This window comes from Saccostrea cucullata, unplaced genomic scaffold (genome assembly GCF_032062105.1).
Source record: "Saccostrea cucullata isolate Sc308-1 unplaced genomic scaffold, CSIRO_AGI_Scuc_v1 ctg105, whole genome shotgun sequence".
NCBI lineage: Eukaryota > Metazoa > Mollusca > Bivalvia > Ostreida > Ostreidae > Saccostrea > Saccostrea cuccullata.
In genome coordinates, this window is record NW_026919155.1 from 729532 (window position 1) to 754465 (window position 24934).

Genomic DNA, 24934 nt, shown 5'->3' on the forward strand with positions numbered 1-24934 from the left:
AATTAATTTATGCCAAAATGACAAACTAAAAATTGAGTCCCGATTTAAATTCATTAATCCCGGAGTATTAAAGAAATATCAATTTCATATCAATTGCCACGGGTGACCAATTTACATTTTTATTAAAAAGTACAAAACACTGATTGTTTTAACGTTATTTAAAGGTTGTTAACTTTGAATCATTTTATCTTGATTTCTTAAGAATGTTCCTTGCACATCTAATCGCTGTATGGGATCCATCATGGGATTTACCACCAATAAGCGGGCCCCCGGGGAGCCCCGCCCAAAGGAAGAGGTTTTACTGCAGGCCAGGGATTTCATTGAACAATACTACACGTCAATCAAGAGGTAAAATATTAAAAAAAAAGTTTTTTATAAAAATAATTAAAGTCGTTACTTAGTACAAAGACTTTTATCTAAAGTGAAAAGTTATAATCTCTGAAGTAAAGATTTGCTAAAAATATTGTTATAAAAATATATTAGAATGGAAAATGCCACTCTTGTGCATACAAATGAGAATTGGTAGGTGATAACGATTAAATTGGTGCTGAAATTCAGGATATATTGGGAAAAATATAGCCACTCTTAGTAAAGGTAACAGTAGAATGATTTTTTTTTTACACCAACTTACATATATTTCTAGATACCAAGCAAAACAATTTTGCATTATAAGTGGAAAAAGAATTCACAGCATCTCAGAATGTTTCACCCATAAAGACTTAATGAATAATAACTAGTGTGAAAGATTCATAGTGATTTCCGGCTGATCTTAAGCTGGGTTAACTGAGGACATTTTCAGAATATTTTAGCTCATCTAGTGAGTTTTTTTTTTTAAATGAATGACTTGGCTTCTTTATATGGTCAATAATTCATTATAATTAATAGTAGCAGAAATGGAGAAGACCACCCTGGAAATTGAAAAAATGAAAAGAGAGAAAAAATGAAAGAAAATTGTTAATTAACATGGAGACAAAAAAGGAAGTCAAAATATCTAGTGATATATATATACTGTAAATGAAACAAGCAAAAGCTTCAAGTATTCAAATTAACATCGCTAGCTCATCATAGGTCATAAGAGAAATCAAATATTATTATTTGAAATGCTTTAAAAGATAAGTCTAGCACAAGTCCAAACTTAATATTTTTGCTTAAGTAACATAAAATCCCGTTTTGATGATTCAAATTGAATGTGAAAGATCCATGAATTTTATAATATTATAATAACTGGGTTATTGTCTGTGTATTTCAAACATTTCTGTATAAAACATATTTCATAATTTTTTTCAAGTCTTTAAAAATGATGAGTCATAGGTAACAGTGTATACTTATTATGATATTGTTAATTATATGTTTTATGACTTGTACATGCCTTGTACATAGTAACAGATGATGTATATTTCTAAAGCGATTGTTTTATTTGAATGTCAGATAATTAACGTTACAGGTGAAGTATATAAAAATGTATCGATATCACGTCAAAATTGAAATGAATGTAACAGATATATACCATTAAGTATTGATATTGTATCAAAAGAAGATGGGCGCATTTGGCGAGTGATCTGCAGGAATCATTTGTACGAAACATTTATGGTTTAAATGTCCATGATTTGGTTGGCTGAACATAGCTGGTCAGATTTTACAAACACGTCCATAGGTTTTTTTTTTCATTTAGTTTGAAAGACATTGTGAAATTGTAAAATTAGTGTCCGTTTTTCCTAGGGGGTACTGTAACATAGTAATGTTTCACAAAAAATAAACACCCAAAATATTTAATGCGTAGATGCATGATACGTGTTCGTGTACATTATAGAATAGAAGATTAGAATTGATTTCGCTCAAGAAACAAACTGAACCAAAGTCGATCTAATTCAAAATTTTAATGCATCAGTACATGAAACGAAACTGACAAAATAAATGGTTGTTTGCATGGAAAAAAAATTAACGCCCCATGCCAGGCTCGAACCAAAAAACTTTTCGCATCGAGTGCACTGAACAGGTAGCCCAACTAACTTAGCTATTACCGTTACACATAAAGAAATGATTTTAAAAGGACAAAGAAGCACCACATTCACACATTTGGATTTTTTGGGGAAAAGTTCATTTTTCATGGTCTCTGGGTCTTCTCTCCATTTTTTAAAAAAGTGTATTCGTTTCTTTGAATTAAAATACACACAAATAATGTTTCAAAATCATGGAGAGAAGACCCAGAGATAGAAAATTTTTAGAAAAACGTGTTTAAAAATGTACCATTTTGTACCAAATGTCTGATCTGGCCAATTTTCAAGATATTTTTTAGCAAATCAAATCCCAATTTCGGGAAAATATTTTCCTTTCCTGTTGCACAGAAAAGCGATAAATTAGAAAAATGTTAAAATTTCATGTGACATGTCGATAAAATTTTCACTTCTCTATTACGCCCAGATTCCTGCCGAATGCCAATCAAAAGCGCCCTCGTTCTTTCAAATAGTGCATATATTAGTAATAATAATAAAAAGGAGATACCCGCCTACAGGGTTTAAAAATTAATTGAACCCTCTCATCAGAGTATCAATAGACCTATAGACCATAGAACTTACGAAATGATGACTTTATAAAACTAGACTGCTGATATTCTTGTTTCATCAGCTTGTTTGTCAATATTTTACCTCGCTTTAGAAATTGTACATACGTAAAGCATGCTCTTATAGTATAGGAAGTTGACGATTGAAAAGTTAAAGTCTTCACATTTATCATAGAGCTTGGTTGTTAGATTACCATTAATGTCTTTTTCAAGTAAAATATCCAAATATGAAACAGATGTGTCCGACTCTGTGGTATCATTTATCTCAAGTTCACCAGGATATATCGTATCGACATAAGTATGGAAATTACCATTGTTAATTGACAATACGTCATCGATGACTCTTGAGCTTCAGATTGTATAATTGTTGTTTAAGGGACCCCTTTTTACAAATTATTTTACCAGTTTATACTTTACAGAAAAAAAAACATTTCTATTTTGTTGACTTTTTCTGCTTGACTAGGAAGTTGACACTAATTGTAAATTCTGATATTTACTTTGTTGCATGTTAATAACTGCAAAGTGAGTTTACTTCAATAGATTAAAAAGTAGCACCCATGGGTAAGACTACATGTCAGATCTGCGCATATGAAGTTGACTGGGTGGTCAGGCGAGTTTTTAATTGCTAATAAATTAAAGGAAGCAATCCGTTTAAAAATAAAATATGAATCTTCTGCATAGATTAATGTTTGTACATTTTTGCAGTCACGTAGTCAACTAGCAATAATTAGAACCTTCTGAAGTCAATTCAAAGGCTGCACCACCCAGTTAACTTTGCGTGCGCGGACAAGAACATACAGAACACATTCTTTGTTTTGTCACTTGGTTTTCGTTTAACTAATATTCTCCGTGACACATTTACAAAGCAATTGTAGCGGATGATGTCAGACCATCAGATCGACAAGAATCATATACCATTGATCCCATGGTTTTCTTACACTAAAAACTCGCACAGAATACACTGAAAGAGCAAGGGTATTCAATGTTTTAAAACGCTACCATCAACAAGCATTCATTTTGGTGATTGAAAGTATTACATATTCAACTTTTAAGGGGTTATCTCATGTAAGACTGCTATTCATTTGAAGATTTTCATCCTATTTCGTGGAATCTTTCAACTGAATATTAGAATCAAGCATAAAATATAGGGCATAAATGCAGTAGTTATTTGTTTGTTACATAATACAAAATCGTGTGCAATATGTTATATTATTAATATTCAAAAAGAAACATGTAAACAAACATGACGAGAAAGGAGTTGATCCTTAAGTCGCCGATTAGAATCCCACTTTGGGACGTTGAGACCTGTCATTCGGATGAGACTGTATAAACCCATTGCAGTAGATTCTGACACGAAAAAGATCCCTCACTATTCAATGGCCCTGCGTGCCAATTGAGGACAAAATTTGCAGCTCTCAACCGACAAGTGGTGGCGTTTCCTTATGAGTGAAAAATTCTCGATAGGGAAGTCAATCAACAACAAAAAAATACCAATAATTCAGAACTGCTTAATGCTATACCTGGAGTGTATCTGGCCATGTGTATATTATAGGTCCATACTCAAATGTTTTCATCCTCTTCCCCAACAAACACAAAAAAGGAGGATCAACAGAAAAAAAACGAACAGACAATAGTTTTTTTTCCCAATCAAGGACCTCAAGAGATAAAATTGTAGACAAAAGCAGTATTTAATTACTAGTATATAATCACAAAAAATGAAGTGTATATCTGGCTGTGTGTATTACCCGCATACAAGGAAATAACGATCCCAATAGTTTCGTTGTGGAGGTACTGAAGACAAACTTCGCTTTCTAGTACTTTCAATACTTTGAACGTACATAGAAATTTAAATAAGTGACAAAATCGAAAGTTCTAAGCACAGTGATTAAACTGCTGTCTACTATATTACCAGCCTCTAAATAACTACCTTAACAGTCTACAGTTTGCTTACATCCAATTTTGATTTCACCTCCTGAGGTTTACTCTATATAAAACTTCCTCCTTAACAAGTAACATTAAAAACAAAATGCTAAATTTTATCTTCCTCGCTAATTAAATTTATTTTTTATCTAATTTACATCAAATTGATACAGATCATATTCACAAAACCATAATAACGACATCGTAAAAAAAAAAAACAACTTTGAAATATAACAGTTAAAGGAAATATTATTTTTTCTTTCCCTTTTATCTAAATCAATTGATGTAGGTCACTGAATATAGGACGACTTTCATTTTTACCTACTGACATAAACAAAACATCTAAATAGAAGAAAAGGTGGGGGAATGTTTTTACTTTTTCATTCTCTGCCGGGAAGTAACTTATATACAATTACACACTGGAAATTGTTGATTTTATTTAAAATTGTACAACTGCTGCAACACAGGGCACATTAATGTCTTCGTATGAATCAATGCAGAAAAATAATAAAATTAAAAGGGGATGTGTTTCCATTTTTGGATATGTAAAGATGTAAATTAAATGGTTTATGGCCACTTTATTATTTTTTTTGGACAAAGGACATATGTTTTACAAAATGCATGCAATGTCCTTTTTTGGAGGTAATGGCTGATGTATAAAGATGTTTGGGGTTTACTATACAAATTACAGACACCATTTTATGATTTCTATAAATAAGATCTGCATTTTTATTAAATGTCTGAAGAAAAATATGCATGTATAATTTGATTTGTAAGTGCTCGACGAAAATGAATCTTCAGCAGGTACATGTAGAAAAACAAAGGGTTCGTACATTTTTCCATTTATCTGATTGTAAAATTGTACAATGATGAAAACAAAATTATTCGTCTTAAATATCAATTTTTTTTAATTTTGATTTTGACAAGTGCAATTTTCCTCTGTAATAGGTCTCTGGTGTTTTATTGGGATAGCCGTAATTATGTTTCAAGTTCATTTGGAACAGAAATATTTTCTGACAAATTACCGAAGAACCTAAAGACACAATAATGGACAAAACTGATATTTACTTCGGCATTATAATTATACATAAATTATAGTTCTATTTAAGCTTCAATGACCGTTCTTTTTCACAGAATTAACTCCCAATCGTACCATAAACGATTAGAAGAGGTTGTCGCTTCTATCGAGAAGACGGGTACATATGAACTAACATCCAGCGAACTGACTTTTGGCGCCAAAACAGCCTGGCGCAATGCCCCGAGGTGTATTGGACGAATTCAGTGGAACAAATTACAGGTAAACTGGCATATCTGAAGGAAAATGGAACAAATGCAATTTAATAAAAATTTGTTGGACTAATTATATTACTTTGGTACATTTTGATCTCAAGGTTTTTGATGCTCGACATATAACTACAGCAAGAGGAATGTTTGAAGCCATATGCAACCATATAAAATACGGCACCAACAAAGGGAACATTAGGTTTGTTTCTTTTTAAGAGAACGTCATGTCCTTGAAATGGTATAGTTATATACATACCAATTGTCAAAGGGAGGTCTGTTTTTCTTTATTTAAGATCTGCCATAACCATTTTCCCGCCAAGAACTGACGGAAAACACGACTTCAGGGTTTGGAACGCCCAACTGATAAGATACGCTGGGTACAAACAACCCGACGGATCCATCATAGGGGACCCTGCCAATGTAGAGTTTACAGAGGTAAGAAATTACAGCATAACGGCCGTAAGGGCGAGAAAAATTAGAAAGAAAATATCTTGCTTATTTAAATGTTTGTATGATGTCAGATACAGTGATGATGTGTATAGTATGTCACTTGACTATTTACAGGTCTGTCAGAAGATGGGTTGGAAAGGAAAAGGTGGTATGTGGGATGTTTTGCCTCTCGTGTTACAGGCAAATGGCATGGACCCGGAAATGTTTGAAATTCCCTCAGATTTAATTCTAGAGGTCCTAATCAAACATCCAAAGTAAGAATAATACAAAATCTAATGAAGAATTTTTATAATGACGGCATCACTGCAAAACGATGTTAGAACATCAATACAATTAGCCATAAAACGTTAAAATTTTATAAATGAAAATGAATTTCACAAATCAAGGAAAATTACTCGGCATGAAGAACCATATGAACACTGATAAAACTATATTTTCCAAATTGTAAGAAAATATAAACTTTCTACTCAGTTTATAATTATGTGTATCCAGTGGTGTGTATTCTCAGCCCAAAAGATTAAGTGTAAAGCTACCAAGTACTTTTTCAAATTAAGTCGTAAAATTGTCTGGGTCGAAGGCAGAGTAATTTGGTTGTCTTTTCCCAAAAATAATTAACAATGTTGCAATTTTTCTTGTTTCAGTAAACCCACGCAACGTCTTTTGACATTATATTCTATGTCCGTTAGTCTTTTTTGATACAGTAAAATTCCGAAACAAAATGCAATACCGTTTAGAAAGTATCGTCAGATACTTAATCAGAAAAACGTGAGTAGCATTCAAGTCAACGTTTAACAATCTTGTGATTTTTTTTATAGATTTCCTTGGCTGGCTGAGATGGGGATTCGCTGGTATGCCCTCCCGGCCGTATCGTGTATAATGTTTGACTGTGGGGGACTGGAGTTTACAGCCGCACCCTTCAACGGCTGGTTCATGGGGACGGAGATCGGTGCACGTGACCTTTGTGATGTTCAAAGATATAATCTTTTGAAAGTATGAAAACTTGTATAACTCTCAAACGTTGTATGAGTGTTAATTTCTGGAAAATATACTTTTATTAAAAAGCACTGCAGTTTACCTTCCTAAGTATGGCAGTCATTATCTTTATAACCTTGTTTATTTTTCTACAAGCGACATTTCTAATCCTTTATGCTCAATTACAGCCCATAGCTGAGAAGATGGGATTAGATACCAAGAAAAATTCATCACTGTGGAAAGACAGAGCTTTAGTGGAAATTAATATAGCTGTACTGTACAGTTATCAGGTACAATTATAGATCTAATTTCTGTAAGTTCGAATTTGAAAAAAAAATTACATGTATACTCAATGTATTTATTAGATAAAAGTAGAGAGTTTAGGCTGATTGTTGAGGTATAAGTACAAGGAAACGAAATTTGTCTTCAAGCACAGGTATACTCAGTATCTGGAAAACATAAAAAAGCACATAAAATCTATTGACCTTGATGTTTAGCAAACATAACAAATGAACGAGGGAGTGATGTGTGTCTTTTAATGCACTAAAGATATCAAAGATATACATTTCACTATCTACACCATTAAAAAGGGCTCTAGTTACTTTTGTATATCATCATAATACTGCTGATCAATGTATAACTATGTTTCAAGAGATGTCCCTCATTAATGTAGAAATATACTAGTACTACCTTATAAACGGGAGTCACAGATCACATTCAATTTGTCTGAAATCTTATACGTGAAAAGAAAAAAACACTTGTGGCCTTCAACTCGACAGTAAGATATATCGACGACGTATTGTTAATTCCGTTCTAATGTAGATATGATTTATCCCGGTGAGTTTTAGATAAAAGATACCACGGAGTCTGATACATCTGTTTCATATTTGGATATTTTATTTAAAAAAAGACGTTAATGGTAATCTAACAATCAAGCTCTATGATAAACGTGATGACTTTAACTTTTCAATCGTCACCTTTCCTTTCTTATGCAGCAATATACCTTAATCACTTGCATCCGGAGTTTATATATGTCAGTTGATTCGATACGCAAGAACATGCGTATGTACAATTTCTAAAACGAATTAAATTGTTGACAAACAAGTTGATGAAACAAGAATATCAGCAGTCTCGTTTAAAGTCATCATTTCGTAAGTTCTATGGTCGATACAATGACCTTGTCAGCAAATACAATTTATCATTGAGTCAAATGCTGAATAACGTTTTTCATATTCATTATTAGTCCATTATTCATAGACTGAATTGACGACGGGTTTTCCAGCTATTTCCAATTGACAATTGAAAAGTAAAATTAAAGTCATCACGTTTATCATAGAGCTTGGTTGTTAGATTTCCAATTTTTGTTTGTGTTCTTGCATTTGATTGGTTAATATCCAAAAAGGAACACAAATTATTTCCGTATAACCTGGTTTAGAGTGGTGACACCCCCCTCCCTCGACGACCAACTGAACCATGCAATCCACTCATTCCAGTCCTCAGGATTTATAGAAAATTCTAGATTTAATAAATATACTTTTCACTTTAAACAGTAACTCGATTTTACCAAATGTAAATAAACAACATGACTGCTATGTCACAGGCGCTTGAAGTTTTTAACCTTTCTCTTTATAAATAAAAAAAAATACCTATACTATAATAATTATTATTATAGTATAGAGAATTATTTATTTATAAAGAGAAGAGTTATTAACGTCAAGCGCCTGTGTGCTACATGTAGGTGTTTGTATCTGTTTTTACCTCCCCTGGCTTCCCATCACTTCCGTTACTACGGTTGTATTACTGAGCGGCAAAGCAACGAAATTTCACACCCACAATTGTTTAATGAGTTTGAAATTAAAATTGTAAGAAATGACTCTTATCCTTGGCCAAATTATTCGAGTATAACTTGGTTTGGGTCAGTTTATGCTGTTTTATAATCCGCTTCGCGGACTATAAAGCGTACACCAAAACTCGAATAATTTGGCAAAGAATTAGACTCATTCCTGAAATAATTTGTGTCCCTTTTTGGATATTATCAATCAGAGGCTATCGATATCTTGATCGCCTTGAAGCAAGGAGCGACCAAAATGTGGGATAAAATTTTATTTCATGTGAATAAGGGTGGCGACTGGGTCTGGATCCACGATCACGGAAAGAACGCTCTACCTATTTAGCCACCGTGACAGTAGAAAAACCGTCGGAAAAAAAACCTTGCCTTTGTTGTGTTGATTTAAACACCCAATTTTATGTTAACGCCCCCAAAATCTACCTGATTCAAGATCAATAATTTACCGCCTGTCAATCATAAGGAAAACAATACCTTCTGATTTGATTGACAGCTCAGCTACCCGTGCTTCCTGATAATCTGAGTTTGCATGTTTTGAAAACAATTACCTGGTCACGCGTCAAACTCTTTCATGTACCCGCATAGTATACACGCAGGTTAGAAAACTCCAATACGTTTAAAATTCATTTCAAAAAAATAATTGAAAGTATACTAGTATTATTACAACATTGACATTATAAAATATTTCTTTTCTATCTTCACTGCTGTTTGTTACTTGTAAGTGTTATATCGTCTACGTTATCTGTAGAAAAAAGACCGCGTCCACAGAAACCGGCTCTATTTGCCGTAATTGGAAGTCCGACGATTTAAATTATTTTTTAAGAAATGGGATATAAGAAAAATATTCAGCACTAATAAACGGCATAGCATAGTTTTTAAAAGATGTTTTATTTTGTACTATGGCTACAATCCGCACGATGTTGTACAGAAATTGATGTCAGAATTAATGCTCGAATTTCCTCTAGCGTCTGTATATATATATATATATATATATATATATATATATATATATATATATATATATATATGTGTAATGAAAATGTGAAGATAATTAATAGTGATCGATTCTGAAAAGAAATCTTTCTAAAAATAAAATTTTGTTAACACACGAAGAATCAAAAATATGGAATATTTTGGACAACATTGTTGGCCAGGGGAAAAAAAAGCATTCCGATCGCGGTAAATGCATGTTCACATGCACGACGGATAGGTGGATTAATAATTTATTTTATTTCAATATTCAGATTTTTTTAATCAAGTGATTTCTTTTATTGAAGATTAAAAAAGATAAATATTAATTTGTAGTTTTTACTCGTGATTTTTTCTTTTATGTAAGGAAAACATTTTCTAAAACGATATACATGGTTATGATGAATTCGTTAAGTTTACAAATAAATTTCATATTAAAATAATTATTTTACGTAGTTTTACTCAAAACCAGACACAAAACATGTAATGATGACCTGATTACCAAACACAGACTTCCTGTGTAATGCTACGTATACACAGATTTTTGACATCTTGGGTATTGGGGGTCTCCAGGTAAATAACACCCTGTTACTTCGACCACTCCCCCTCCTCATGTAACCGTACGGTAAAAAAATTGGGTCTTTAAGTTCGGTTATGACATGATCCATAGGGGGTAAGGTTGGGCCCAAGTATGAGGTCTGAATTTTTTCATGTGAATAAGAGGGAATGAATTAAAATTTCTTTTGAAAGTATTCGGAGAAGATAAGGGTTGACTCAGGCGGTCGTTTTGGTTCAATGGTCCGTTGTTTTTCTGGTTAACTTAACCTATTTTTGTTCAATAAAGTTAATCAAAGCGGAAGTATAAAAAATGGGTCAAAAAGTCAATTATCTTTGCTTTGGGAACATAACAAAACAGTACGTTTTTTTTATTTGTGTTTTTATCTTTTTTCCTTTTACATAGCAAGGATCCTTTGATGCTAATTAAAAATAACCTTTTGTTTTTGTTCTTTGTTTTTTCGTAAAAGAAACAAGTAAATGTGTACTATGTTTTGCTGTCAAGTCCATTAACTAGAACAGATTTGGTCAAACAAAAATTATGTTGTGTTTTTATTTGAGAAACCTGCATATTTGAAATAAAAATAGAAACTCGTTTGACTGAAGGACTCTCCATACACTAAAGGATTTTTGATGAGAAATTGATGCGGTGTAAATATTTATGATCTATTTCATTTGCATCATAGGGTACCTTACATATCGCCAGGATTGATTAGCAAAAAAAAAAGATTTTAGGTAGATTTCAATAAATTGTTACATTAATTTACATCCAACGGAAAATTACGTTTTAACTATACGCAAATACTTTACTGTATATAACATATTTACAACCAAAATAAGTCCAGAAATACGCACTAGCTAGTATTTACCAGTCCATGCATCCCATTGATTTGTTTGTAGTATTAATTAGTATCATTTAAACATACGTTTACATACTAATATGCTATTATTTAACACAAGTATTATAGTATGTTATCACTCTTCACTTACCTGTGTGTTTTAGCAAATGGGGGTAACAATCACGGACCACCACGCCGCCTCCGAGTCCTTCATGAAGCACATGGAGAACGAACAGAAGACGAGGGGAGGGTGCCCCGCCGACTGGGTGTGGGTCGTCCCTCCTATGAGTGGGTCCCTTACTGAGGTGTTCCATCAGGAAATGTTGCTGTACAAACTCAAACCCTCGTATGAATACATGGTCAGTAGCCAAGTCTGAAAGGAATTTAGGGAGATCCCTCTCAGTGCTGATATCAATATAAACAAAAATAAGCATTTTTTTTTTGCATTATATCGTGCTTTTTTCTTTGAATAATGATTCCGTTTACAATTTCTGGCAAACAATGATTTCACACCGATTTAACATGAAGTCTTTGTTTAACTTAATTCGAAGCAAACATTTTATCTGGAGATATTTTTTTCTTTGCAAGGATGATCCATGGAAGACACATGTCTGGAAGAAAGACCGCGATAGGAAAGTCTCAGTAGACCGACCGAAGCGGAAGTTTGGCTTCAGAGAACTGGCAAGGTATACGTGTTTCCAAAGCAGTCCGCGAAATAAGAAGTCCACAAGGACTTAATTTTAATATTAAAAAAGATTATTTATTCCTTCCGCGTTGCATTGTTTAATGACTCAACAATTCTTTTGCAGGGCCGTTAAATTCTCTGCTAAGCTGATGGGTAAGGCTCTAGCGCGGCGAGTGAAATGCACGATACTTTACGCCACGGAGACAGGAAAATCGGAGAGGTTCGCAAGGTCCCTTTGTGAAATATTCAAACACGCATTTGATGCAAAGGTGAGATTCCGTAGGCCCATCTGGAATTCTTTTTCTAAAATTGTTTCTCTCATTTATAACAGCATTCTTAATGCACTGCTGAATATTCCTTTCCATGACTAGGTTATGAATATGGAGGACTATGATCCGATATACTTGGAACACGAGCAGCTCTTGTTAGTGGTAACCAGCACTTTTGGTAATGGTGACCCACCAGAAAATGGAGAAGTATGCAGTCTGATATATCTATATACAACGAAAAGTCACGTTGATAGATTTTAAAAGAACTATTCTTACAAAGAAATTTTACACCAAAGCTTCCTTGTTTGTAACTGTTTGTGAAAACGTGAAACGTTGCCTTTGCTGCTTTCAACGTGTTTCACATTTTGTTTTTGCAGGCTTTTGCTAAAAGTCTCCACGAAATGAAATCTCCTCAGAGCACCCAAAAGTAAGAATGAAACCATTATCGTGCAGTATCATTATTGGTTTGTCACGGCACAAGAAAAATTCTTCTATTCTTGTACCTCTTACCTATAATTAACACTTTATTTGCAAACAAATTACAAAGTTTTCCCAGATTTCATTCAAGCTCCTTATCAGCAATGGATCAACAACACTTTATTTTGCAGTGGGGAACCAATGTTCATGTCTTATTTCAAGATGAGCACCAAAAGTGAATCAGACGACAAGAGCGACACGTCACAAGACACGGCGGGAAACCTCGACGCAGACGTCGGACCCCTGGCTAACGTTCACTATTCCGTCTTTGGTCTCGGATCCAGGGCATACCCGAATTTCTGTGCCTTTGCTCACTTTGTAGATAATATGATAAACTCTTTAGGTGGTATGAGGATACATAAAATGATGGAAGGAGACGAGTTGTGTGGTCAAGAAGAGTCATTCCGTCAATGGGCAGAGGAAGCCTTCAAGGTGAAACATCTCTTCTTTAAAATGTTAACGATAGACATTGAAAAAGATCCAGCTTAAGTTCAATATGGCCTTATTTTTCAAATAATATTTTGTTCCATCACAATTTTAGACAGCCTCTTTTCTCTATATTTCAATCAAATGTTTATCTCTGGGTAGGAGAGGGTCACTGATTACGAACACTTTTTAGCTGTAAACATTGACTTCTTAAATATTTTATCTTTTCAGTCTGCTTGTGAGACGTTCTGTGTTGGTGACGACTCTAGCATCAGCGAAGCCACAAGCTCTTTATCAAAAACAGACTTTACGTGGTCCCCTGGCAAATTCCGACTGACACCCGCTGACAAAGAACCTTCATTAATTGAAGGTTATATTTCATTAAAACATTTGAGAATATTGAAACTTTGAAAGTTTGTACTAAGGGATTGGTATTTTTAGAATTAAATACTAGTAGTTCTTTATTTGCCAAAAAAAAATTCATTATTTGTTTCAATTTCCAGCTTTATCCAAGGTTCATAATAAAACAGTTATACCGTGTAAATTGATCGAAAGAACACAACTGCAATCTCCAGATTCAAGGTATTTGAGAGTTCGATTCTTGCCATAACTACATATATTTTATACTACAGACTCATATTACTTAATTTTTCTTTATTGAAATTTGCAGCCGACAGACTATTTTAGTAAAAATGGACACAGGTGGGGCCCCAGAGCTGGCTTATGCCCCTGGAGATCACGTGGCCATTTTCCCTACCAACTCTTCTGATATGGTAGAATCTATCCTCTCAAGGCTCCAGAACGCCCCATCGGCGGATCAAATAGTCAAAACAGAGATACTTCAAGAAAAGTCAACCCCTCTAGGTGAGTGTTGTCGTCAAAATTATGTTGTATCGTAGTTTAAAGATACTGTAAATCAACTTATATTAGCAGGTGTCCTTTAGTCGCGATTCTTTTGTTTGGAAGCCATCCGTGGATACTTCTTTTTGTGATAAAGGCAGCATTTTGACATTCTATAAAAACACATTAATAGAGAACAAATATTTTCCAATAAAAGTATCTCGCGAAACTCGGGGAAAGTCTTTCTCGCTTGCGAAGAAAAGTTGAAACAACACAAAATTTATACTAGTTGATGTTCTGCTCTGAAAGTTTTGACATTTTGACATTTTGAGGTTCTTCAAAAGCCTGGGAGCCGGTAGAAAAGATTCCAGTTTGTTCCCTGCGAACGGCATTTTCCCGCTTCCTGGATATAACCACGCCTCCTTCTGTTAACATGCTAAAGCAGCTGGCGTCCCAAGCAACGCGGGAGAGCGACAAAAACAGACTGGAGAACCTTGCAAACGTCAGTTTACAAAGAATTCTAAAGCTCTGCATTATTTTATTCTTAAAAATTCTCTTATTGTGTAAATGATGTATATCCAAGCCAAAGAAATTTTAACTCAAGTAAAAATAAACTTTGTAAACCAGGACATTCACGCATATGAAGACTGGAAACATGAAAGGAACCCTAACCTGGTGGAGGTATTTGAGGAATTCCCCTCCCTCCGGGTGAACCCCACCCTCCTAATGACACAACTCCCACTGCTTCAGCAGAGATTTTACAGCATCAGTTCCTCCCCGAAGGCTTTCCCCGGAGAAATCCACGCCACGGTGGCTGTAGTCAGATATAATACCATGGGTAAGAGTGTCTCAATAATGCCTACAATAGTGATTAGCTGAGGAGAAAAGGTCTTCCTAGAATTAGATTTTTGGTGATACATATTACATACCATTGTTATATTTATCCTCAGGTGGGGTTGGGCCTGTGCATGAAGGAGTATGTTCGTCATGGCTGAATAAATGTGATATCGGTGAATCGATTCCCTGTGTAGTAAGAATGTAAGTTTCAAATAAGTTATATTTATTTGTTATCGTTAAGTATGCTTATACATAAAATAAAATGCATACAAATTGTGCATTCTATGCAGGGCACCGAGTTTCCATTTACCTGACGACGCAACACTTCCGGTTGTGATGGTTGGTCCAGGCACTGGAATCGCACCATTCAGAAGCTTCTGGCAGCAGCGTAAAATAGAACAGGAAATGCTTCCCCCTCCCTCACGTAAGTAATTACCTGTAGCAGAGAGTCAGTTACTGATTGTGTACTTGCAGTTCAAAACTCTAATTTATTTTATTCGAATATTTAGATGGCGAGAAGCAAGGATGGGGCAGGATGAGTTTATATTTCGGTTGCAGACAGTCTACTATGGATCACATCTATGAAGCTGAATTAAGCACATGCGCAAAGGAAGGTGTTTTGTACGAGGTCCATGTTGCCTTATCGCGTGAACCTGGAAAGAAAAAGGTATGGGTTCTACTAAATGACAGATCTTTTATCATTTAGGCTAGTTAGCGTTTTTGGATAGATTGTCCAGTAAAATCATGATCTATTTACGCAAAGAGTGTATATTCTGCACATAAAATTTTCTGTAGGAATATGTACAAGATCTCTTGAAGAAAAACAGCCAACAAGTGTTTAACAGTATAATGAAAGAGGGCGGGCATTTTTATGTATGTGGTGACGTAGGAATGGCGTCGGACGTGACAACAACCCTCGCCAAAATAATCCAAGAACACGGCAAAATGGCCGCCGAAAAGGCCCAATCCTACCTCTTAAAGCTTAAAGTAAGTTGTCACCCTTCTCAGCCCTCGTTAAAAGAAGATTAGTCTAGTTAAAGTAAAAGTTTATCATACAATGAATCTGTTCATGAATAGAACATTTGAATATTCAGTACAATAAGTTTAAACTGTCAAAATGTACTTTCCTTTAAAATATCTTCTCTTCTCAGGAATCTAACCGTTTCCATGAAGACATCTTTGGGGTGACTGTCAAAGCAGAAGTGACCGATAGAGCACGTGACCAAGCGAAGAAAGCTTGGAAGTACATCAATTCCACCAATAAAACGACGAGAACTGACGAAGTCGTCACTCGGATTCCCTCAGCGGTAATTCATAAAATTTTCTCGCATCGGAAATATAGAGAATATAAAACAAAAATAATTTAAGAAATTTAATCGGAAATTTCATGTTTATTAAATATTCTGTCATGTATTTCTGTATCTTGATTCCATAAAATTAGAAATACAGTATATTTTTAATGTTGAATTTATTAGTCTTCTGAGGAAAATTAGGTAAAGCAAAGCTATATGTATATATGGTTTATTATAACATTAAGCAGTATTTATTATTTCATTGCTTACTCCTGTAGCGATTTTATTATATTTCCTTATTTTATTAATTTTTTTGGGTATATATAAATATAACACACGCATGCCAGAATCTCTCTAGACTAGACAGCCATTTTGTTTTTACATACATACACGTACTTTTAGCCATTTCCTTCTAACTTTGAATCATATATACATGCATTTATTTCCTGTATTACTCTACAATTTGTCCATTCAAATAATTTTATTATGTAAAAAAAAAATTGTACTTTAATTAATGGAATATCAATTACACTTTGATTTTGACTTCCTGAAGTATTTCACAATTTTACCTCTTTTTCCGAAAGCCCAAGTAAAGACGATAAAATACGGGACTTTCAAACCTGATCAACAATGGGAGAACATTTGATCGCTTGTTTCTTCCAGATGTTTGTGTAATTTGTTCTACTTGGTACAGAAAACATTTTTTTAAATCTATTTTAAAATTCTTTGAAAACAAGTTATGGCTCAAAGACTTTTGTAACAAACTATATGTTTATTTTAAAAAAACAAGTTTTGTGGACAGGTGATTTCACTTGTGATATCATAATTATAACAATGTAAAATAACAACAAATTTCAATTTAAGAACACGTCCTTTAAAAATATATTGTGTTTTTCTACTGCTATGAGCACACTGATAATATAACGACATGGTTACATTCATTTCACTACGTTATAAATTTAAACTGAATATGCCATTCTTTCACCGATTTTGTCTTACGTCATAAGAATCTTGTCCAATTAGAATTTATGCAAGTGCTATACTAGTACTTTTTGATTGATTGATTGTATGTTGTTTAACGTCCCTCTCGAGAATTTTTCACTCACGTGGAGACACATTTTTTGAGTGCCAATTTTAATGATTTTTACAGGAAATTCCCATCCAAACCCGGAAGCCACGCCCGCCTTCCAGAAATCGCAGTCACGTGGGTTACACAGACATTGAGAGTACTTTGTACGAGAGTTCTGATTCTATGTCCCCAGAACACTGACCATTGGTCAATATCAAAACGCCCTTACCGGGGTCACCAAACTCTCATCGATTGTTGTAAAATATACCATTAACACTCCTTGTATATTTTTCTATCAATTATAATATTATTATATTAGTTTCTTGGAAGGAAATATTAACATTTTGCAATAATTATTAATTGTCATTCACTATGATAGACTACTAGTATATGTCTTCTGAAAATATTGAAGTATTTTGATGGTGATTTAAACAAACTTCATTGAAACACAAGAAAAACATTTGTATTGTAGTGACGTGATAGAAATCTGGGTTTTTCTTGTTTTATATGAAGAAAATAAAAAATTATATACTAGTTAACACCAGAAAATATATTTTAAAAATTGGCTGTAATAATTTGGGGGGAAATCATAATGAATTCCAATGTCGACGTCTAAATCAAATGAATGGGCATGTAGAAGTATGCATCTTTTTCTTAAAATGTTTGAACAATTATTGGTGTGTATCGTTGGATACCCTCTGATGTATGCACGGGTGTTCCCGTCTTTCAAAGACGAGATCACCCGTGGGTATTCGACGATGATTCGGTGTAAAATATTTACATATGATATGTTGTAATTCCGAGTAACCGAGTTGACATTACATAGCATTCGTAATAAAAAAAAGTTTTTATCTTGCACCATATTTATCTTTTTTAAAGAGTGGTAATAAATTCTTCATAAATTTTATCCTCCATTTTCTTAAAAAGTTTTTAGCCTCATTTTGCAATTCCAGAATAGGTTATGGTAATATATCCATTGTATATGACTTCGGTTTTTTTTCCCCCAATAATTATGTGGAAGTCGGTTTTGTAACCATGTATACTGTTTAATACTTTCATGCAGTTTTTCCCTTTTAGATAGAACACATTTTATTTTTTGCCATTTGTTGATGAATGTGATAAATTGTACATGTTGCACTATTCCAGAGTATTTTACATCCATATATTCTTTGTAATAATTTTAAGTCAAGAAATATTTTAAAAATGTGTGCAATACGTTTTAATAAGCTTATAATTGATTAAACAGTACAAACATTAACAATTTCTTCTTGCTTTGTAAATCCATCACCGAACCCCACGGAACGAATTAGATCGGGTTCGTTGGAACACATGGGACAACAGCTATTTCGTATGTCCGATGATCGCATCCATATAATTAAATTGTACCGTTCACCACTAGTTATCGGTAATGCGCCGTGTCTGTGCTGCCCTCTATGAAGCAGGGCTATAGTTGGCCTGTGTGAGTACTCGGCGTATTTTACACTCTGACTGGGTGCCTTGTGAGGTTCAAACAAATCACCAAAGTAAAGTTCACCACCGGAAAATTCCTTTCCCATTGAAACGTTTAAGGTGACTTCTGCGTTGTCATAGTGATAGTTCAGGTCCGTATCTTCACCAAGTTTATACGTCACAACAAATGCTTTATGGGAGTCTAGACTGGCCCCGCCTACATCCGGATAAAGGAGGCTGGTGATTGGCGTCAGATAGTTCTCTCGCAGGGGTGACAAGAAATTCTCATCGAATCCAATCTCATTCAGAAGAACCTGCATTTTTAAACATGTTATGTAAATCAATATTTTTAAAACCAGAATTAATAAGAAAACGACTCAAATTGAGTTTTTCTTACATGAAATAAATTATCTAATGTATAACTCTCCTGTTCTTTTTGTACTATAGTGTAGCTTTACTTATTGTCTTTTTATCCGGACGAATATTAGTTTCTTTGTATCTGTTGCTTAAGAGACAAGTGCAGGAATACATCTAAGTAATTAAACCGCTTTGCCAAGAATCCCCATAACCACGACTAAATATACCATAAGTGCTTGCATCTAGGGACGCCCTCTGACTTCGATAACTTTATATTTACGAAATCTTCTAACTAAAAGATATGTAATTATGACGCGGTTAATGTACTAATTACATATAATATTGATACTTCTCAATATCGCTGGTTTATAAACACCAATACTAATCCTGAGCATATTTTTATATCATTATATGGTTGAATGATTCCTTGCTCTCTTACTTTCTTCATTTGAACAAACATCAGATTTTCTCACATTGAACAAAAAACGAATATATATTGGGAAACACAAAATATAATATAAAAGAATTGAGTTGCCTTTGAAGTTATACGTATATTTCCAACTTTAGACCAGCTAGGCAGCTTCCAAAATGATACGATTTCTGAAGTTATTTTTTGATGGCTAGTGAAATTCCGCTTCTCTCATTGCTTTCTCATTTTTTGTATGTGTTGTATTTATTTTTTATGATTTTCATTCTCTTTTTCTTCATTTATTCATTAATGTCAATACGATGATCACTAGTAAGCAACTCTCTAAGTAGGCCTATACAATATTTACCTCATCCTTAGAGCTCTATGAAAACTATACATCTCGGGTACCTAAATCATCATATTGACGGCAGTAAGTGAAAAATTAAGTGTTTAGGCGTTGATCTTCCCCGTTCTATCAATGCAAAACCCTAAACATACAAGGATTATCAATATGTATGTACCCGACTGTTCCCCAGAGTAATTGCTAAACATGCTGATGTTATTCAAAGAAATTTTCAGCACATTTAAATGACTTATTCAGCATTCACAAATACATTCTAGCAAAGGGTGAAATCATCAATCAACTGCACACAAAGTACTAACCCCGTGTTTATTCATCGTGTTTGGACGACCTTTCGGACAGTCGCTCTCTTCAAAGTGTTCCATTTCTTCTACAAACAAGCGGCAAAACTCATCAGTGAAGAAAGGAAATGCGTAAACTCGATCTGTTGGATAAAAGTAATGAAAAAATCAACTTCACAGTACATATTACACTGGAATTTTCCGAGTCATAATGGAATTGTTAACGCATCATACCAACAATTTCCGTAATTTACGAAAAAAACACCTTACAGTAAGAACAAAATATATGGAGATAACGAACAATATTCAAGGAAATCCATTAAACAATACAAAATAGGAGTACAGTAAACACGGACCTCCGAAACATCAGAGGTGGAATCAGGTGCGATGGAGTAACAATTAGTATGAGTCAGCATTTGACTCAATGATAAATTGTTTTTGCTGACAAGGTCATTGTATCGACCATAGAACTTACGAAAAAATGATGACTTTATACGAGACTGCTAATATTCTTGTTTCATCAACTTGTTTTTCAATACTTAACCTCGTTTGAGAAATTGTACATACATAGAGCATGCTCCTGCGTATCGAATCAAATGAGATATAAACTCCGTATGCAGGTGATGAAGGTATATTGCTGCGTAAGAAAGGGAAGTTGACGATTGAAAAGTTAAAGTCATCATATAGCTTGGTTGTTAGATTACCATTAAAGTCTTTTCAAGTAAAATATCCCGTTGTGAAACAGATGTGTCAGATTCTGTCACCTTTTATCTTAAGCTCACTGGGATATATCGTATCGTCAAAAGAATGGAAATAACCATTGTTAATTGACAATATGTCGTTGATATATCTAAATGTCGAGCTGAAGGTCACAGCAAGTGTTTTCTTTTCACTTACAAGATCTGCTTCATAAGAATACAAAAATATACATGTAGGTCTGCTAATAACGGGTTGCAATTGATACCCATGGAAAATTCCAATAGATAGTTGGAAGTCCTGGTCTCCAAAAACCACAAAGATATTGTCAATCAGAAACACAAGTATCTTTTTAAGTCAACTTCAGAGTACTTGTGTGTACAATCAGAGTGTTTTTTAACAAATTAACTTTGCAAATGGCCAATGACAAGGTAAGTAAATTTTCGAGTTCCATTTTTATTGAAAAAGCAGCTGTCGGTAATATCAAAAAGCCTGGACTTCAATTTATTGTGGGAAATGGCTGTGTACAAAGGTGAAAAAAATCGAGTTTTTAAGCTGTTGTTTTAGTAAAATATGAGTTCAAGTTTTCCAAAAGTTCCTTGGACTATTTAAGTACACACATCTTATTTACACCACTTCTCGAATATATTGTTGTACAGTACTCTTGAAGTTTCTCCTTCGCTACTGTTAATATCTTAGTGAGGAGTAAAGAAAGAGGCTTGGTTGAACATTTACTGGAACCCGCTATGTATCTTTGTTTGTAAAGATTTTTATGAAGTTTCGGAATCCAATACAGGTATGGTAGTTCAAATTCATTTTGGTTGTTTGGGATATTAAAAAGATCTGATACATTCAATACATTCTGACAAAGTGTCAAGAAATGATTAAAAATGATCACTGTAAGTGCTCAAATCATTAGCAAGTTAAAGCTCATTCGTAAAGAATATTGTTTTTTGCTAAATAAATATACAACGCAGAAAATTGGAAACTACATGTATGTCGACTTTATAGCAAGACATTTTTATCAAATACCCCAGAATACAATACCCTATAATGAACAAAAAATATTTTTTTATCAAAAATTATAAATATCAAAATAATTTCTGAATACAAGTACATGTATACATATTTGTTAGCTTACCCGCACAAACGTTGATTTTGCTGACAATTTCGTCATATGAAGCAGTTTTGTTAGATTTACAGAAGCTGACAATGTCTAAGAATTCAGATGCCAGGTATTCCTCCTATAAATGGAAACCTAATTATTTCTTTCTGTCAATAAAGCAAGATGTAAAAAATAAAAATACAGGAAAAGATGGGAGATTCTAGCAAGCCAGGAATAGCTCTTTTACAATATGACATTGTGGTGGTGTTAACTTCATGTACCTAGCTGCTTTATTCAAAGTAAGTCATTGCAAGTTTACCTTTAAATGGTAAATTGCAGGATGTCGAGGTTTGTATTTAGTCGAAATTATTTCTTTTCTTTTCAAACTTTCTTCTTGGAGACGTTTTCTTCTGTCAATTTCCCTCTGAATCTAAAGTTATCAATATTTTTTTTTAAAGTCAGAAGTTACATGTCTTAACAGATTTCAATATAAGTTTCACTCTGTGTAGTAATTATATTCAATAGAATAGATAAACCTTAATATTTGTAGATTTGCAACGTTACAAAATTTAAATTTAAATAAATTTATATTTAACATGTGGCTATAATTCAAATTGTAACATAACTGGATCTCATAACTTCAAAAGAAAATCTACTCTAAAAACACTGTGTACAATATATTATGCTAATTTTTAAAAGTTATGAAAAGTTTAAACTGTTAAAACAACATACTTCTTCATAAACTTCCTGAAGTTTCTCCTTTGTATCACACCCACGTTTTCTGAGTAACTTCAAATAATCAGATACATGTAAAAATTATCAATTCAGAAAAAACAAAATCCATAATCAAATAAACAGACAAACATGAAATAAAATAATGTTCTGACATCTTAAAAAAAGATTCTTCTTCAAATAGTCAAACATTTTGAAGCGAAATTTATTAGTTTAAACGAAATCATCTTATATGGCAGATTTAGGGGGAAGGGGAGGGGGGTCTGAAATACTTTTCCACTTCAAAAATACTTTGTACATCATCGTAAGTCCACAATTATAATAAAATTTAATTTCTTATCAACACATAAGGTGCATGAAAAAGGTCCACGGAAAGTTGAATTTAAGTCATAATGGTCATATTCAAGGGATTGACCCTTATACAATGAAATGAATTTTAGCTAGTTTGTAAACTAGAATATACAGGAAAACCACAATTCAACAATACGGGCAGGGAGCGTTGAATTTACCCTTAGGCCCCAGTCCCCCGTCTTGAAATAAGTCTTTTTCATATCCCATACTTGAAAAAGTAAAACTTAATTTGTTAAGCTTTTGGTGAAGGCTTGCCTCTTGATAGCGGTTCACCAGTTGTAGATATCAGCTGAGATGTATGAAGAAAAAATAACCAATATATACTTCACACACGATTAAAATGGTACAATTGGTATTTAAAAATGTTACTGATATTGGTTTATTAGACTCTTCAATAAATCCTATTAAATTTTGCATACTCTGAGCGAAATACTCTTTTATATAAAGTTAGATCCATTATATACATCGTCCTAGTTTTTTTTCTTCAAATGGACTTCTTACTTGTATCAGAACAGTCTGAGCAAAACTGCCAGGTACGTGTGTATGCTCTCTATATTTTGGTGTCCAGATAGAGCCATTTGCAAACGCTCAACAGCGCCCTCCGAAAAAAAAAAACGCCGTCACGCTAACAAACAACACGCCGTCACGCTGTAGCTACATGTAGTGTGCAAGTTGTGTAAGCAAGTTGTGAGGAGGCTTGTTGTGTGATAGTGCGACGGCGTGTTGTGATTGATTGATTGTATAGCATCACTTTCGAGAATTTTTCACCCATATGGAGACGCCACCACTTCCTGGTGGAGAGATGCAAATTTTGTCCTTTACTCGGCACTGAGGGCCATTGAGTATGCAGGAAGAGCTCTTTTTCGTGCCAGCACCCACTGCGATACGGGGCCTCGGTTTATACAGTCTCATCCGAAAGTCCGGTCCCGCACGACGTGTTGTGTAATGTTGTTTTAGCAAGACGGCGTGGTTTGTGATACCCCAACGGCGGGTTGTCGGAAGTTGTGTTAGCGTGACGGCGTGTTGTGTAAAGTTGTTTTAGCGCGACGGCGTGTTGTGTGCCAGCATGTTAGCGCGATGGCATGTTTTTTTTTTCCCGAACGTGCTGTTGAGCTTTTGCAAATGGCCTTCACGCTAACACATAACACGTTAACACGCTTTCAAACAACACGCCGTCGCGCTAAGAAAACTTCACACAACTCGCCGCTGCGCTATATCACACAACATGTCATCACAATTCTACAAAACACGTCATCGCGCTTAAACACAATACGCCGTCGCGCTAACACACTTTCGATCAAAACGCTGTTTCGCCAACACAACTTTACACAGCATGCCGTCGCGCTAACGCAAAACACAACACGTTGTCGCGCTGACACACAACGCGTTATACAACTTTGCACTCTACAACGTTACGTGACGGCGTGTTGTGTATTAGGCACTTTTAGCGCGATGGTATGTTGTTGAGCTTTTTTACAAATGGCCCTATACGGACGCCATACTTATCATACTTTATAATTATATTTACACGAAGCACAGGCGCTTTCTTTCCATGAATAAAAGGTTCCCTTACTTTAAACATAGTAAGGGAATTTTTTTTTTTTAATGAACAGAACATTTTAGAACGTTAAGCGCCTGTGAGTGTGACAATCTCATGTACGCGTAGACACAGGCGATGACAAACCCCATCTTCATATGTTAGAAATGTCTTGACACTGTGTCCGTTCCTTACCTGTAGATAATCACGTTCAAACTGTTGATTGTCATGGTAAGTAACATGTAGGTTATATCTCTGAATAAAAATGTTATTTGTGAAAAAACACTTGCATACGAAATACATGATCGTGATGATCCTTGTTGGTATGGGTCGTTTGGTGTATTTAGTCGAACCTTTACTGTGTAA

At 34.3% G+C, this 24934-nt stretch overlaps 3 protein-coding genes across 6 annotated transcripts in view; 1 reads left to right on the top strand and 2 right to left on the bottom strand.

Annotated features, from left to right (window-relative positions):
• Positions 1-18167, top strand: part of LOC134280796 (nitric oxide synthase 1-like) — a 42348-nt gene extending 24181 nt beyond the window's left edge. The window contains exons 3-27 of one of the 2 annotated variants that reach the window (XM_062763260.1): positions 203-348; positions 5615-5777; positions 5872-5963; positions 6058-6199; positions 6329-6468; positions 7030-7204; positions 7375-7476; positions 11560-11754; positions 11984-12081; positions 12205-12349; positions 12452-12556; positions 12727-12776; positions 12958-13258; positions 13484-13622; positions 13756-13834; positions 13923-14116; positions 14425-14594; positions 14720-14930; positions 15043-15130; positions 15220-15353; positions 15439-15596; positions 15725-15916; positions 16081-16236; positions 16405-16422; positions 17372-18167. In XM_062763260.1, coding sequence (XP_062619244.1) covers positions 203-348; positions 5615-5777; positions 5872-5963; positions 6058-6199; positions 6329-6468; positions 7030-7204; positions 7375-7476; positions 11560-11754; positions 11984-12081; positions 12205-12349; positions 12452-12556; positions 12727-12776; positions 12958-13258; positions 13484-13622; positions 13756-13834; positions 13923-14116; positions 14425-14594; positions 14720-14930; positions 15043-15130; positions 15220-15353; positions 15439-15596; positions 15725-15916; positions 16081-16236; positions 16405-16422 — 3393 coding nt within the window. In that variant the 3' untranslated portion in view covers positions 17372-18167. The remainder of the gene's footprint in view (positions 1-202; positions 349-5614; positions 5778-5871; positions 5964-6057; positions 6200-6328; positions 6469-7029; positions 7205-7374; positions 7477-11559; positions 11755-11983; positions 12082-12204; positions 12350-12451; positions 12557-12726; positions 12777-12957; positions 13259-13483; positions 13623-13755; positions 13835-13922; positions 14117-14424; positions 14595-14719; positions 14931-15042; positions 15131-15219; positions 15354-15438; positions 15597-15724; positions 15917-16080; positions 16237-16404; positions 16423-17371) is intronic. The other variant, XM_062763253.1, reaches the window with a different exon arrangement.
• LOC134280849 (ATP-dependent RNA helicase A-like) overlaps positions 1-24934 on the bottom strand; it is a 309572-nt gene that overhangs the window by 162914 nt on the left and 121724 nt on the right. The gene's annotated exons all lie outside the window — the stretch shown is intronic.
• Positions 18293-24921, bottom strand: LOC134280813 (2-oxoglutarate and iron-dependent oxygenase domain-containing protein 2-like). Of its 3 annotated transcripts, none has more exons than XM_062763273.1 (6): positions 24764-24921; positions 22681-22737; positions 22268-22378; positions 21985-22087; positions 20169-20236; positions 18293-19053 (listed from the first exon to the last, which is right to left on the bottom strand). In XM_062763273.1, the coding sequence occupies exons 1-6, from the start codon at positions 24869-24871 to the stop codon at positions 18529-18531; spliced, it is 972 nt and encodes a 323-aa protein (XP_062619257.1). In that variant the 5' UTR covers positions 24872-24921; the 3' UTR covers positions 18293-18528. The 3 variants fall into 3 exon arrangements, with proteins under 3 accessions (XP_062619257.1, XP_062619251.1, XP_062619265.1); XM_062763267.1 differs by having other exon boundaries at positions 20169-20290; positions 24764-24920; XM_062763281.1 differs by lacking the exon at positions 22681-22737 and having other exon boundaries at positions 20169-20290; positions 24764-24920.